General features: G+C 39.7%; 1 protein-coding gene across 1 annotated transcript in view; it reads right to left on the bottom strand.

The window, feature by feature from the left end:
• Positions 1-17,073, bottom strand: part of COL25A1 (collagen type XXV alpha 1 chain) — a 323,498-nt gene that overhangs the window by 63,776 nt on the left and 242,649 nt on the right. The window contains exons 13-14 of the mRNA XM_054383078.1: positions 9,945-9,971; positions 7,852-7,896 (exon numbers count right to left, since the gene is read on the bottom strand). Of these exons, the coding sequence (XP_054239053.1) occupies positions 7,852-7,896; positions 9,945-9,971 (72 nt within the window). The remainder of the gene's footprint in view (positions 1-7,851; positions 7,897-9,944; positions 9,972-17,073) is intronic.

Here is a 17,073-nt window from a genome sequence, read left to right on the forward strand (position 1 = left end):
AAATAAAAATGTACAGCACATAAGCAACTCTATATCCTACCCCTGGTGAACATTCCTAATTCACAGGAAAACCAGTTTTGTGTCAGGGAGCCTCCCTTTTTCATGCTGCATGTCTTGTAGGCATGGTAGTCTGGCTTTTTGTGTAGGCATTTTAACAATTCCTTTAAAGCCTAACATAAAAAACCTCCGAAGCAAGCAAAAAACCAAACCACCAAAATTCTCAAACCAACCATTAAAAAACAAAACCCCAAAAAACCCCCAAAACCTGCAAAAAAACTCCCAATATCCCACCTACAACCAACTGAGAAAAAGAACAAAGCCTTGACAGACCTCCCATCAACTAGGATATTCCCTAAGCAATTATGAAGCAAAACTGCAGCTAACATTTAGATGAGCAGCCTGATAGCTCTTCCATTGCTATGTAGCAAAATACTGTGTTATATTAGGAATATTGGTCCCCAAAGATGACTTTCCTTCTTGACATGAAAATAATTTAAAATACTGCTGTTATGAACTATAGTTAATTACTTAGAATCACAGAATTGTTCGGGTTGGAAGGGACCTAATTGATCATCTAGTTCCAAGCCCCCTGCCACAGGCAGGGACACCTTACACTAGATCAGGTTGCTCAGAGCCCCATCCAGACTGGCCTTAAAAACCTCCAGGGATGAGGCTTCTACCACCTTCCTCAGCAACCTTTTCCAGTGTCTCACCACTTTCCTTCCATTTATTTATTAGTCAAAGCACATATTAAAAGTAGAGTGCAAACTGATGTACGAGCATGCTTCAGCCCCACAGGTTGGTGTTTTGGAGATGAACAGAAAGTATAGCTGTCCTTTAAAAGGCTGAAGATGGTTATGCTGCTGTTCAAGGAGTGATGCATGCAAGGGCAACCTAGACGTTCAACTGTGTCATCTGATGCCATAATTTCAATCAGATTCATTTTCAATTTGGTAAAATGAAAAAAAAAAAAGCCCAACCAAAAAAACCCCAAACTAAAACCAAACTACAAAACTAGATCCTTAATCTCACATATTTGTTTACATTCAGCAGGCCATGGCTAATGCCCTTCCTGACTTGTACTGCAGTTTCTTTTTAACAGCACTGACAGAAAAGGCGTTAGGCTGGAGAAACAATTTTCTTCTGCCATCGTCAAGCTTTCAAGTTAAGACTGCATATTATGATTTTGGTTTTCCCCTTACACAGAATCACTGAATACTTGCTGTTAGAAGGTACCTCTGGAGACCATGTTTTCCAGCTCTCCCTACTCAAGCATAGTCATCTACAGCTACATGCCCAGGACCACGTCCAGACAGCTTTTATGTAACTTCAGATATGGAGACTCTACAGCCTCCCTGGGCAACATGCATCAGTGCTCAGTCATACTCATAGTAAAAAAAAGTGTTTCCTGATGTTCAGAGGGAACCTCCTGTGTTTCAGTTTGTGCCCAGTGACTCTGGTCCTGTCACTAGGCACCACTGAAAAGCACTTGGCTCATCCTCTTCTCACCAGCTCTTCAGGTGCGTGACCAATTAGTAAAATCCTTCCAAGGAATGCCAAGAACACACCCAGCTCATCTCTTACATTCAGGAGTTTCAGATAATGCAAAGAATAGCTAGAAAGGATGTTCTGCTCTGGAGCCCTCAGTACAGGAAGAACATGGACCCGATGGAGCAGATCCAGAGGAGGGCCGCAAGAAGATCAGGGGGCTCGAGCACCCCTGCTACGAGGACAGGCTGAGGGAGCTGGGGTTGTTCAGACTGGAGAAGGCTCCAGGGAGACCTAATCACTACCTTCCAGTACCTGGAGGAGGCCTGCAAGAAGGCTGGAAAGGGACTGTTTAGGAAGGCCTGCAGTGATAGGATGAGGGGCAGTGGCTTGAAACTAGAGAAGAGCAGATATAGGTTGGATGTTAGGAAAAAATCTTTACAATGAGGGTGGTTGAGCATTGGATCAGGTTGCTCAGCGAGGTAGTTGAGGCCTCATCCCTGGAGAGATTCAAGATGAGGCTTGACAGGGCTCTGGGTGACCTGATCAAGTTGAGGATGTCCCTGCTTACTGCAGAGGTGTTGGACTAGATGACTTTTAGAGGTCCCTTCCAACCCAGGTGATTCTATGATTCTGTGATTTTGACAGCACACAAGAACACCTTGGTTCAAGTCTATTAGCACTGAAAGACCATCTCTCTTTCCAGTAATTGGGCAAAGAACCTCCTTCAGCACCCTGCTCAATAAATAGTGTAGCAAAATCCTTGAATAGTCTTGTGGTAAGAGCAGTCAATGTTTACACTGAAGAGATTCTGATTTTGCTGAGCATTTAAATGTGTAGAGCACTGTGTGGGCTCTGCTGCTAATATGAGAAAAATCTGTCAATATGGACTCATAAAAAGTGCTTCAGCACAGGTCTGAAAGCATATCACCCACCAGAGTCCATATCAAAGGAGTCACAGCAGTTGAAAGGGTGCTTCTCCTTACTGGAGTGCTCCATGCCCTGGAGGCATATACCTTCATATCTAGAATTAATCAGCTAAAAATAGCATGGCTGGAGGCCCCAGCTTTTCTTGTTTGTAACAGAAAAACAGCCTGGAGGCTGCTGTTCTGAAACAGGGTTACTTTTGGTGAGATGCATAACTCTGTCTACTCCATCTGGTTGATACCTACCTCAGCCTGAGAAGAAAGGCTGACAATATTGCTGTATTTTTCCGTCACTAGAATATAATCAGTTTTAGGGATAAGGAAACACAAGAGGCCCTGAAGCCTAATCCAACCTAATTTTATTCTAAAATACATAAATGAGGACAGAAGGGAAAAAAGTGATTTCTCAGACATGTTACTGTGATTTCCATTTCAAACCAGGGTTAAATTACCTCCTTTCAACTTTCTTTTCACCTCCCTCAAAAGTAACTTAAAATTGTTTGTTTAAGAACTGGAAATCTCTCCTGGCCCACTCACTACCTGAAATTAAGTGGAAAGAGTCTTCAACAAGACTCAGCTGGCCTACAAACCTGTCTGAGGATTTGTGAACTACATTTAATGATGTTTCCTGCCTTTATATACTTTATTTGAAAAAAAATGTTAGCACATTCATACCCTTTCTCATTTCTCTAAAGAAATTCGATAATACTACTTTCAAAATGTGTCCCCTACACAGTACATGCTATGGGGAAGTTCATGCAAATTAAAGTAATAAGAAATGTGAAGAAAGCAATAAGAGAAGTACACACCCAGACTTGAAGGCAACTGATTAAGAAGGGAAGTTCCTCTGAGATTTTTCAGATTGCTAATGTCAGACTACTGAAGCATTTGAAGTGATCTAGCCTGGTCTCACATTCTGTTTTCAATAAACCCTCACAAAAACCTCCAAACAGCAAGTATTATGTGAGAAAAAGCATTCCATGGAAGTAAAGGGCAAACTCTTATTTAGAGAGCTGGTTGCACAGACTCCAGAAACTGACCTCCTTCAGGGCAAGTGCAATCCCTGCTTAGAGGACCTCCCCTTTTCTCCTTGTGTTGCTGCTGCTGTCACTAGGAGTCCTTATCGTATCAGTACCACTTAACAAATACCAGACCAGGTGCTCCATATTTGCACAGCTGAACTTTTCAAGAATCTCTTTTTTGCCATTTCAACATGATTAATGTAGGGATCTGGTATCCCAAGATCACTGCAATGCCATATTCTCCATGTAGGTATATTCCTTTCTGGTGTTATTCGAGTGCCTGAGGCATGGAGAAAGTGAAGGCTATCCCCCATAGGATCCTGCTGTGAAACAATCTGCTACAGGTGTATTGCACAACAGTCTGCAAGGGGAGGACTCAAAAACAATCTCCTTGCTATCTCAGAAGTTTCCTGTCCATCCCAACAATCTAGTTGCAGGTGTTATTGGGCAGCTCCTTCCCAACTGCTGTTCTCAACAAGATAAGCAGAATGTGGCCATAGTTTCCCAGATGCAGGAATAAACAAAGAGTGTAAGTACTCTTGCAAGACTTTCTGATCTGTTTCATGAAATTTGGTCTAAAAACCAAACAAATAAAGTTAAGGTTTTATGGCAATGATTTTGTTACTGCTCTTCATGCAAAGAAAAAAAACCCTACTGCTCAACAGTCCTGCAAAAACATGTGGATCATGTAAAATTACACTTACTCTAATGTCTAGAGATTGTCTAAGAGAAGTGGTTCATAAATTAAGGGATTAGAAAATTGTTCTAAATGCACCCAGAATTTATGATCTCATTCCTAGACCTATTGGTCAAACTTGTCAATCATCTCCCACAATCGACTATTTTAATTAAAGAAATGGTGAAGGGAAAGGAAAAGAAAAATTACAGAGAAATGTATAAGATGGAGCTGACCTAATTCTGCATTATTCCACTGCTTAAAGCCACAACAAAGATAATTCATTGCTGGCATTCATCTGATGAAAAATATTTCATTGTCCAGATGAGGAAAGCATTCACACACACACTTAATTTTAAGCACAGAGCTTAACACTAACTGCCTTTTAAACTAAGAAAAAATATTAACTTGGAACTTAGTGCACTGCACATGCTGCTATTTGACAGAGCAAGCTCACAGATTAAAAGGCTACCAAGACAGTGAGGCTTTTGTAAAGCTTTTCTACTGTGTAAATTTTAAAAAGGGAATGACTTGCATCACACATTCAACTCGAGTTCAACTATTCTGCAAATCAACATGAATCCATATGAGAAAAACCAGGAGTGCCAGCAGACAGCTCACAGCACAGCCCAGCTCTTAAAATTACTGCTCTGGTCTTCATTTTGCAGTATCTTCTGTGTCATACTGCATAGGAATCTGTTTTTTTCATAGAAAGTGGAAGAATGGACCCTTTGGTAGGAAAATATTAGCATGGGAGTCTTGGGTTGGACTATACTTTCTAACTTTAGATAAATACTGCTTCAGTTTAACTTTATTTCTACCACTAATTCCAAACTAGCAGACTTACTTACCTATTCACTACAAGAGATAGTAACATTCAACTCTCATCATCTTAGTATCAGATGAAAATAATATATTTTTTGCACAGAAAGAAGTGCTGACTAGTCAGTATCAATCAACAATCATGAAAACAAAATAATTTTTATCTGTATGGTTTTATCTAGATTTTAGTTTTTAGTAATTAGAATCACAAAATCAGGTTGGAAAAGACATCTAAGTCAAGTCCAACCATCAACCCAACACCACCATGGCCACTAAACCATGTCCCCAAGTGCCATGTCTCATGTTTTTTTGAACAACTCCAAGGGACAGTGATTAAATATAAAGATCTGGTTTTACAGCACTTTTTAAAGTTGATAAACAGCATTTAAAGATGTGTTCACAATTTCTGTTAATTAAAGGCAACTGCAAACTTCTTTTCTCGCCCATGAAACATGACTTCAAGTCTATGTGGTCTCCTAGAAACTGGCATACAAATCTGCCAGTGCAGCTTAAAAAAATTCCACATCTCCCGAAATGCCACTTTAATCATCAGTTTTGCACATTCAATAAATTTAACTTTTTTCATCAACATCCATTTTTTTGTGCTTATCCAAGTGAAGATTTCTGGCTAGAGTTCTATTTGATGTGGTTTGCAAATTCACCCTGTCCAGACTTCTTACATTTTACATGTTTTATGTTATATGAGGACAGGCTGAGGGAGTTGGGGTTGCTCAGCCTGGAGAAGAGAAAGCTCTAGGGAAACCCTATAGTGGCTGAAGGGGGCCTTAAAAAAGGCTGGAGTGGAACTCTTTACAAAGGCCTGCAATGATAGGATGAGGGGCAATGGTTTGAAACTAGAGAAAGACATAGATTGGATGTTAGGAATATGAGGGTGGTGGAACACTGGAACAGGCTGCCCAGGGAGATGGTTGAAGCCCTCTTCCTGGAGATACTCAAGGTCAGGCTTGACAAGTCTCTGAGCAACCTGATCTAGTGAAGGATGTCCCTGCTCACTGCAGGGGGGTTGGACTAGATGGCCTTTGGAGGTCCCTTCCAACCCAAGCCATTCTATGATTTTCCAGCACATCCAAAGAAAATAATATACCAAGTTTTTCTTCACTGGCTTTTCACTCTTATTTTTTCAAAAAATTACTTGTGAGATGTAGAATAACAGTTGGTAAATGCCACCTACCATGCAGGTTGCAATTGAAAACACAAAGTGAAAAAAATTCAGGCATTAATGCAAATTCATTTCATAATATTTTAATTATTATTATTATTTAGAATTTCTAATTCTAATTCTAATTTCATTCTTTTCTGCCATTCCACAGTCATAATTTTTTATGGGTGTGGTGCTTAGGAACATTGTCTAGTGGTAGTATCTTAGCAGTAGTGGTCGGAATGTGAGGTCTAGGCAAGTGGTTGGACTTGATGATCTCAAAAGTCTCTTCCAACCTTGACAGTTCTACCATTCTCTATTAAAAGCTAGGGTCCTAGCATTAGCACTGAAGTGACACAACTGATTACTGCATCACTTCTTATAACCACCATCAAAACACCATTCTAATACTGGATGCTATGCTATTAAAAACAATACATCCTTTTTGTTAGGAAAGAGGGATTGAAATGAAATTATTTGAAACACCTTATTACTTTTATTCCTAGGGCTTTTGGGGAGGAAGGCAGACTAAAGGATTGTAAATAACTGTTTTACACTACCATCACTTGCTGCTTAAACACAGCAAATAACCTAAATCCCACGTTTTCCTTTTGGTATTCACTGCAGGTGCCTTTGAAGTTCACTAGGAATGTTAGTGCCTGTGAGAACAACAGATGGAAAATACTGTTTACAGTCATGGAGGGATATTATTTAAACCCTACTACCTAGATTTGCCAACAAACCTTAGCAATGCAGTGAAATCCTGCTGCTTTACTGTGACCCCTCCTTATGGAGGGCTGTTCTGAGCTATGAGTTAACTTGGTGATGGCACTGCAAGATGACACTGACTTGCCTGAGTTACTATTTCCTTCTGGCGGTGTTCAAGAATACATCTGCTTGATTTATTTCTCTGCAGTTTTGTACTCAACTTCAATCACAGAATCACAGAATTTTTTAAGTTGGAAAGGATCTCTAAGATCACTGAGTCCAGCCTTCGACCTAACACCACCATGATCATTTAAAGCATGTCCCAAAGTGCCATGTCCAGAGCTTTCTTGAACGCCTCCAGGGATGGTGACTCCACCACCTCCCTGGGCAGGCTGTTCCAATGCCTGACCACTCTTTCAGTTAAAAAGGTGTTTCTTAATATTCAAGCTAAACCTCTTCGTGCACAATTTGAGGCCATCTCCTCTTTCTATCACTTGATACTAGGAAGAAGAGACCAACTCCCACATCACTACAACCTTCTTTTAGGTAGTTGTAGAGAGCAAAGAGGTCTCCCTTCAGCCTCCTCTTCTCCAGGATTTCATGTTGTTCTTTATCTATACTTTTTTCTTTTTATTCTCTATTTATAGGTTCTATTAAAATTGTATTGGCACTGTATAAATGCCCAATATCAACATAAAGTGTTTGCATCATAGGATTGAGTTAACAAAAAGTGGAAAAAAAATCTACAGTAAAAACTTACTTTGTAAATACATTGTCTAAGGTTGCACATCAGTAATATGCATTTCTTTCAGGAACTTATCAGTCATTATGAAATCTGATCAAACTTCACCTTAATCAATTATGCCTGTTGCTTGTTGAAGTAAAACTAGCAAAAACTACTTCAGAGCACAAAGATGATTGTACAGCCTTTTCCATGAAGCCAATCTGAAACCACAGTTCTGGATCTAGGGTTGCTCATGTGAACAAGCCCTGAGTAGCTTTAACCAACTACATAAATAATGGCAGTGCTGACAAAATCAGTGAACTCACCACTTGTCCATCTCTCCCTGGAACACCAGGCACTCCAACAGAACCCTGGTGGGAAACAGATGTTGATGTTTAGCAAATTAAACAGGTCATGAAACCTTTCATCTCTTAATACAGTACTTAGAGATGATGGTGAATGTTTGCTTATTGTAACTGCAATAAATTCTGAAAAAACCCAATTTTTATCCAAACTGACCTCACTTTTCAGTTGAGATTTGACACCAATTAGACAAGTTCTCATGTTGTGCATTTTAATGACTGTCCTGCTGTATGGCCTCTTCTAGAAACAAGCCTCAGGTTGATGGTTGTTCTGTAGTGTTGTGGATGCTTCCCAAGAAATGTGGGAGTTAAAATTCAATTCCATTTAATGCTGTTAATAAATGTTGAGACTGATCCCACACAATCAGACACAGCACCTGAACAAAACTATTAGTACTGCAAGACAGATGCTTCAAGCTCAGTACCTGGTAGTTCTGGGCTAAGGCTTTTAAGAGATAATCTGCAACAACTGATGGTGCAAATTATTCCTTGAGATTCCATCAGTATTACTGTAATCAAAATTTAAAAGCCAAACACAAAGAATGCACAAAGAAGGAAAGCAAAACATTAATATTGACTTGTGACATTACAGAGATCCTTTTACAAAGCTCTCACTCTGTATGTTTCTACATGATGGACAATTTTTCTGAAGGAACTTGTGTGACTGCTGGTACAGATGTTCAGTGAGAACCTGAGGCATGAGGAAAGCAGGAAAACTGCATGTGCTTGCACAGTATCCTCCTCTTCTGCAATAATAAAAAGCTCAGCAAGGAAACTGAAAGCATAATTTTTGTTTTTCATTTATAAACACCTTAACATCATACAAACCCATGACTGATATTTGAAAGGCTGGCACCCTAAAAAAAAGAGGCCAGGAGACAATGCTCAGGGGGGCTTTAAACCATCACCCTCAATAAACTATCCTATTTATACCAATTCCTCCACTCAGTGAGTTTTCTATAGCTGAAGTTTATCAGATATTTGAAAGCTTACAGGTCTTGTTGATGCTGTACAATTGAAATACCTTCCTCCTCAAATCTTAGGGTATAATTTTATAATGGCAACTTAGACATCTGTGCAGCTTTACAATGGCACATTCTTGTATTGCTAAACATGAAGAGTAGTTCTCTCTTCCAGCTTGCAAACTCTGTACGGTTCACAGATGACAAAATTCCATTAACTTATAAAGTTTGGGATTACGTTTTTACATATGAGCAGATTTTCTTTCTTTTGTTCAAAAACTTCACTTTGAGCAGATGTTTACCTTCAAGAATATTACCTGAGAAGAGAAAAAGTAGAGGTGGCATCCTTCTCACATGTTAATATTAGTTATTTCTTTCCTTTTTCACACAACCTTTTAATCTTTTGAAATCAACTAGAAAATCGCTTGCCTTTCTGGTATGTGGGTGAGATGCTGGTGAAGTGCCACTTACTAGCTGTTATTGCAGATATATCTAGGACTGCTTTAATGGTGTCATTCCATAAATCTTAAACTCACTCCATCAAACTGAGGCAGTCAGCTCTAATGAACATAAATAACACGGAAAGCATGCTCAGGAAGTCAGGTCTTGGGTTACTGAAGGAACAGGAAGACACCATCAGACCACCTGAACACCACCATGCAAACTCCATTTATCAGCAACACCTATGTCCTTTGTTTATGCTGGTCAAGGTTTTTAGTCATATGGCACTGATCTACTTGAGTAAGGACATGCATTTAATCAGAAACTCTATCTCCCCACCTTTCACGATGTTTTAACCTCAGTTTCCTAGTCGTACCAGTGCATGAATAAGAAAATTATTGTGACCTTTTCACCTGAAAGTTAAGCAGACAGATTGAAAACAGTCTGCTCTGCATTGCTTGAACTTCCTATGATGGGGGAAATGAGATATCTGATGTCTCACCCCATACTCCTGCATTTTGCAAAAACAAAATTCAGAGCCTAAACTAACTGATTCACAGCAGTGTGCAGTAGCTAATTCCATTTACTCTTTCTGCTTGCAATTTGGCACCTGAAGGAATTATCACTTGCACAATATTGTTGTTCATACTATACCTTTTGTCCTGGAGGTCCCTGAGGTCCCTGCAAAGGGAAAACAATTCAATTAAGATCATGATTCTAGCCAATTTAAACTGAAATGACCAATTAAATCTGTCTTATTGTGTAAGCACTCTGACACTGGACTGAAACCAGTCTTATACATCAAAGAAAAGTAAAGTTTTAAGCTCAAAATGCACAATGGATCTTTTCTCTTCTCTTTTGGAACTGATCTAACTATTGACTGGGAGACTCAATTATGACCCCCACCCCTTCTAATCTTTCCTCTTCCAACCCATCTGTTTCTTCTAATACTGGCAAATCTGTCAGCATTAAGATGACTGTGATTTGTCTCTTTCTGATACCAGCTAACAGCCAGTTGTGTGTTCTTAGTAATACATCTGCTCAGTAGCATAAAAACGGTTTATACAAACAAGCATTTTTTAAAACAGACATAAGTAGAAGCCTCAAAATCCTCTCACCTTCTGGGTAGCAGCATACATGACTATGTTTTACTCAAGGTGTGACCTGTGCCATTGCTTGCAAGTTAAGAGAAAAATCACTTTAGAAATCATTAAGCATGCTCTTGGGAAGAAAGGAATCACCGTTTTGTCCCCATGACCTGAGAATGCAGGAAGAGATATCTCAGTTCAGGAAAGCTTAACTGCTTAGTGTCAGACAGGAGTCAAAGTCCTACTGATATTAATAGGACCCATTTCTCATCTGGCATCTCTGAAGTACCCAGGTGGTTTGTGGCCACAGTGAATAGGGAAGGCAGGAAGGAAACAGATCTCACAACCATTTTGGCAGTCTGTTTTAGCAAGAACCAGAACAAAAAAAAAGGCCAAACCTGCAGAATCCAAATCCTTCTGGTATGTGAAAGAATAAAGAAAGAATTGACTGATGTCATAACTGCAATTATTCATAAAACATAAAGAGTTACTGCTTTGAAATGCAAGGCCAGTTCTTAAGGTAGCATGAAGTTAAGACAGAATCCTCTACCATTAGTGGATGGGCTGATGCAAAGCTTTTTGGAACATTGCTCCAAAGCAACTTTAAACTACTAAGATGGAAAATACCCAAGCTGTCAGCACTGATGATGACCAGAGCAGTGAGAGAAGTTATCACCTACTTTTCCAGACTGAATTAAAAAATCTCTCCAGCCCACTGTGTTTCAGAAAACCTGGAAATCATGTCTGCTTTACAGCAAGTGCCTGAATTCTAACCCCAAGATTTGGTCAAGCCTGAGGACACCAGTAAAATTGAATGTGGTAAATGAAGAACAGCCTGTTTCCTGAGCATTGCTTGCATACAGTCCCCAAGAAAGCAGAAGGTGGTGGAGGGAAAAAAAAAAAAAAAAAAGATAAAAACAATCAAGGTGAGGTTAGTAGGTGGGAGTGCCCTGCTGGGTAAGGAACCATGGATATTAACAACATACACCACAGACAGGTCCTTTTCCCTTTCTTCTAGAAAAGGAAGAAGTTTCTTTCAGTGCCCAACAGCACATCAGGTGATGAAGTAGAAATTTCCCCCTTCTTCTGTGAGAAAGATGCAAATCTGGCTAACAACTTAAAAATTCTAAGAAGTTAATTCTCAAACTAGAGCTTTCCTCTGTCACCCTTATCAAAATATGCTTTAGATGCCTACGTTCTGGGCATCAGTTATCTGCTGACCTTTCGCATGTTAATTTGTTGCATTTTGGTAGTATTTCAGGTCTTAAGAAAACTTTCTCCATCAGTAGGCCAGACTGAACATACAACAACTGAAGACTGCCTTCATAGTTTGTACTTGCTGCTTTTATTTCCAGTGAATGAATATTGCCTCTTCAGTTTCTAACTACTTAAAAAGCTAATAAAACCTTCTAAAGACGTTCAACTGTATTAAATTACCATTTGGGAGCCCTCAGTACCAAGTTACTATTTGAAGGGAAAATGATCACTCACTTATTAATCCTATCCTCCAAAGTAAACTGTTTAAATATGCTGCTCTGTTGAGACACTTTGTGCCTGGTGCTTGCAGCTGTCAGCCTGTGGGATGGATATAAATTCAAGACATTGCAGATGTCTCCAGGAAAAGATCTTTCCCCAGAACTTTCCCCCCACTGTTGTCACCATTCCAGCTCCTCCAGAGCAGCTATTGAATAAGAAAATATTTACATAGTAGCATATCCTAGATTTTATGGTGTTTTTAAAATAAATTAGAGAAAAGAAGCAGCAGATACTTGTTAGCATTTTGTACAATTAGCAGTTTTCCATTTCCAGTAGTTAAGCCTTTTCTCTGACTGGAAATAGTTCTGTGTTTGTTGATGACAAGAAAACTCCTCAACAGAGGACCTTCAGAAAAGGTATCTTCAGCAAACCATCTTCAATTAGAAGCTTACCTGAAGTGATACAATTCACAATTCACACATAATTGATTAGTTTTTCTTACCTTTTGAAAGTTCAGACTGCAAAACATAACTGAATAGGAACAATTTTTCTTTAAAGGACTGCTCCCTCCCATTGGGAAGGAAGCTCAAAGCTACTGAAATCTTAGCAGCTCATCCACTGAGACTTCACACCCCTTCTTCACATAAGCCTACCAGCAGTAGAAAATTACTTAAAAAAAAAAAAAACAAAACAAATCACCTTACACCACTCCAGAATTGCTGTGAATTGGCTGTTTTCTATGTTCTCTACACTTAATGAGCAAGGCACAGAATCACACTGGAGAGATGGAAAGAAGTAACTAAATGAAATTTGATAAAAAACAGGGAACATGAAGGGATTGAACAAAAAAACCCCACACCAGCAAGTTCATTTCTACAGGTATAACTGATAGCTTCTAGAAGAATCTACAGAGGAAATTCAATACGACCACGTGGATTCTTTTTGTCCCAATTATTCTACTGAACTGTGGAGAGAGCTGTGTTGCTGACTTGATGAACAAGCAGTAGGACCAGCAGCTGAGATCTCTTGTGTAGGTCTTGAGACAGAAGCAGAATACAAGAAATACATGAAGCTTTCCAACCAACTCCTTAAGACTATTTTGTTTTTCCTATCTGTTTCTTCAACTCATCTGTGTTCCATAAAAGCTGCAGTGGTATACTGACTCTGCTGGTTGCTCCAATGCAACCAAAGGGATGTTTTGCAAATGCAGAGTCAGCTAAACCTCGCTTTGGATGGAGCTCTTCTACAACTAGGTTCAGGCAGCCCAGCGCAGATAGCTGCTACCACTTTCAACCCTTCATCCCCAAAGCCTCTGCTCAGCAGTGACCAGGCACATACAAAATAAGCAGTAGTGTTCACTAGTTAGTGGCTCAATCTGCTACTACAGGAAATGTATTGTTACTCATCCTCTGCAACTATCATCCCTGGGAATATGAAGGTAAAACAAAAGCCTTTAAGGCAAGAGCAATAGAGTTCTTCCACCTCCTACCTCCTCTAAAACTGATCAACAAATCAGTCTGCAGTAGTTTATGCAGACAATGTTGATAGTAACTATTTGTTTTTTGCCTATATCGTAGGAAGCTGCCAGAGTTTCCATGTAGGGATGCTCAGCATCAACTCCTAAACCATGGGTGACTAATGTTAAAAACTCCATTTTATAAAGAGCATCTAGGCTTCAAAAAATCCAGTGAAAGTCCATGAAACCATGACTGCTTAGCATTTTAAAATTTAAGTTACTTTTCTTTAAATTGACATACATTTGCTGACAAACTTTAGCTGAGGGCTGAAAATTGTGGTTGTGAGAACTGCATAGAACAGGAAGATAACATCATAAAAAATGAAAGTAGCTCTCACTTCTTCAGACAGCATGAATACTTCAGAAGAACCCTTTCCCACCACGTGCAAATTGAATAAACTACCTAGGCAGCTATGACAAGCTTCACTGAATGATGTTCCCATTCAGACAGCTCTTCAAATGGGAGAATGGAAAAAGGTTTGTCTCTCTGAAGAAGTTCAGTTGTTATCTGTGTTTGTCTGGAGATGGAGAATTATTTGGTAGGTACTTAAGCACTTAGAAAACTGAGTAACCCAGGATAAACAAATATTTATAGAAGTCTCCTGGGCAATTGCATTTCAAAAGGTAATATTTCCACTATGATTCTGTAATCACTGGTTTCTGAAATCAAGAGACCTCTAAGAGCTTGTATCATATCAAACCCTGGCATTACAGAAATGGTTGAATGAAGCTGGACACTTTGGTTGGCCTTGACAAGTAACTAACTGGAATAAATAATAATAAAAAAATATAACAAAAGCCAACTGAAAAGGCTGACCTAAATGCAGTTAGAACAAATATTCTGAGTCCAGAATTCTTCCCAGGCCTCCTTTCTAGTGTTACAATTGTATTTTCCTTTTAACTTTACTCTGTTCCTCATGCTTCAGGGAGCTGCTAAACAAGAAATAATGCAGCCCTGTAAAGCTTAAAGCTGCAGTTTCAAAGCATAGCAACCCAGGGTGTAATACATTAGCAACAGCCTTTCAAGGTGTTTTTGTATTCAACTTCTAGTGACTCAGTTGCTTAACATTCAAAGAAATGTATGAAATAGAAAGTTGGGTCCTTTTCAATTTGCAGGCCTGGGGCAGCAGTAATGATTTGTTTTACAAGCTATCGGAGTTCATGTGCAGCGAGAACAAACACCAAATGAAAATGCCTAACAAAAATACATTGGAAAAGTGAATGTTTTTGTGTACTGAAAAAGTTATACAGCAAACAATGCCACAACAGAGCCATACATTGTTATACAAAACCACTTTTACTCCAGCGCTTTGGGGGAAAAATATCCAAAAAACACTAACCAAAAATAAAAGGCCTGTTTTAAAAAATATTTCCATGCTTCCTATGTAAAATAAAGGCTTTTTGTACCTAGAAGGCCTTTAGGAGTTACTGTGTCTCTGTTTCTATGAGACAAAAGAAGTTCCAAGAGTGTCCCTGAGAAGAGGTATTTCCCCTTCCATGCCTATAAGAATCACGAAACATGCAGAAGAGAATCATAGAATCATTTAGCTTGGAAAAGGACTTTTGAGATCATTGAGCCCACTCATTAACCTAATACTGCAAAGTCCACCACTAAATTATGTCCCTGAGTTCCACATCTTTTAATTACCTCCAGGGATGTTGACTCCACCACTACCCAGGGCAGCCTATTGCTATGCTTTACAACCCTTTCAGTGAAGGATTTTTTCTTAATATCCAATGTAAAGTTCCCCTGGGGCAACTTGAGGCTATTTCCAGTTGTCCTTTCATGTTACTTGGGAGAAAAGTCCAACATCCACATGGCCCCAACCTCCTTTCAGGTAGTTGTAAAGACTGAGGTGGTTTTCCCTCAGCCTCCTTTTCTTCAGACAGAGCAACCCTAGTGCCGTCAGCTGCTCTTCCCAAGACCTGTTCTCCAGACTCTCCATGAGCTTTGTTGCCCTTCTTTGAGTGTGTTCCAGCACCTCAATGTCCTTTTCTGTAGTGAGGGGCTCAAACCTGAACACAGTATTTGAGATGTGGCCTCATCAGTGTCAAGTACAGGGGGACAATCCCTTCCCTAGTCCTGGTGGCCACACAATGTCTAATACAAGCCAGGATGCTGTTGGCCTTCTTGGCCACCTGAGCACACTGCTGGCTCATCTTCAGATGGCTGTTGACCGACACCCTCGGTCCACTTTAATCAAGCAGCTTTCCAGCCACTTTGCCCCAAGCCTGGAATGTTCTTGGGGTTGTTGTGATCCAAAGGCAGGCCCTTGCACTTGGCCTTGTTGAATCTCATACAGCTGGCCTTGGCCCATTGAGCCAGAGCCTTCCTCTGCAGAGCCTTCCTGCCCTCAGGTGGATCAACGCTCCTGCCCAACTTGGTGTCCTCTGCAAATTTACTGAGGGTGCCCTCAATGCTCTCATTCAGATCACTGATAAAGATGTTAAACAGAACTGGCCCCAACACTGAGCCCTGGGGAATACCACTTCTCACCTGCCACCAACTGGGTTGAACTCTGTTCACCACCATTCTCTGGGCCCAGCCATCCAGCCAGTTCTTAACCCATCAAAGAGGACACTCATCCAAGCCACAAGCACTCACTTTATCCAGAAGGATGCTGTGGGAACTGATGTCAAGGGCTTGACTAAAATCCAGCTAAACAAGATGCCCAGCCTTTCCCTCATCTGCTGAGCAAGTCATGAGCTAGTTAGTTGCAATTTGTATCTGGTTTCCATCGCACTTGAACGCCCGGCAGATCTACTCTACAAGAGCTGAATATATCATTCCTCTGTGCAGAAAGGAGTAAAAGAATTCAGAGTGAGGTCAAGCATTAGGGTTACCAAAAGGGTTAAGTTTTGAAATGTTATGTGGAACAAGCAAAATGTATGTTAGGAAGAAAGGCCAGTAGTTTCCTTGGCTTTTCAATCTTTTCTGTTAATTTGTGTCCTGACTCTCATAATTCATCCGTCTTCCCGTGTTATTTTTCTGTTTTTCCTCATCATAAGGACTCTTAAATATCATACAAGAGTTCTTCTGGTCTGTTTTTTATTTTCTCCTTTTGAGAATGAATCATAAATGAGTTTGTGATCCTTTTCTACCCAATAGCTGAGATTTCTGGTTACAGACTATTTATGAGAACTTAGAGTGAGTCAGTGTTGGGAAATCTCAAAGGTTGACACTGATAAATTGACATTTTCAGATTCATAAACTGCAACAGGACAGAAGATGTGCATGGGGTGATTTTTTTCTCTCTCTCTTTTTTTTTTTTTCTAATTTTCACATAGAAGAGATTTTGGTGCTTTTATATTTAAAATTTTCTAAATTAGTGCATAACAATAAAGACTTGGAAGGTCAAAATTTGCCATGTTTTCAGCTCCTTGGAAAAGAAGTAAATTTAAACATGTTCAGTGTGTGAATCAACTGCTTTTTGACACTGAACAAAACCCCATCTATTATTTGCTTTAAAGACAGATAAGTAGTTTTACAGATGTGTTGCATGAACAAAGCAGTCCAGAATAACCACAGAATTCAGGTAAAGGTGTCTCTTTGCAAAACAAAACTATACTATAATGATTAATCCAAATGCAAATTCCCTCTGCCTTAAGATATATTGCTTTCCAGACTAGAACTTTTGTGCATATACAGCCTTGCTGGGCATCTGTTGAAGGAAATAAGACCTAACGTTACTGTTTTTCCTAG

Source organism: Indicator indicator, chromosome 8 (assembly GCF_027791375.1).
Source record: "Indicator indicator isolate 239-I01 chromosome 8, UM_Iind_1.1, whole genome shotgun sequence".
Classification (NCBI taxonomy): domain Eukaryota; kingdom Metazoa; phylum Chordata; class Aves; order Piciformes; family Indicatoridae; genus Indicator; species Indicator indicator.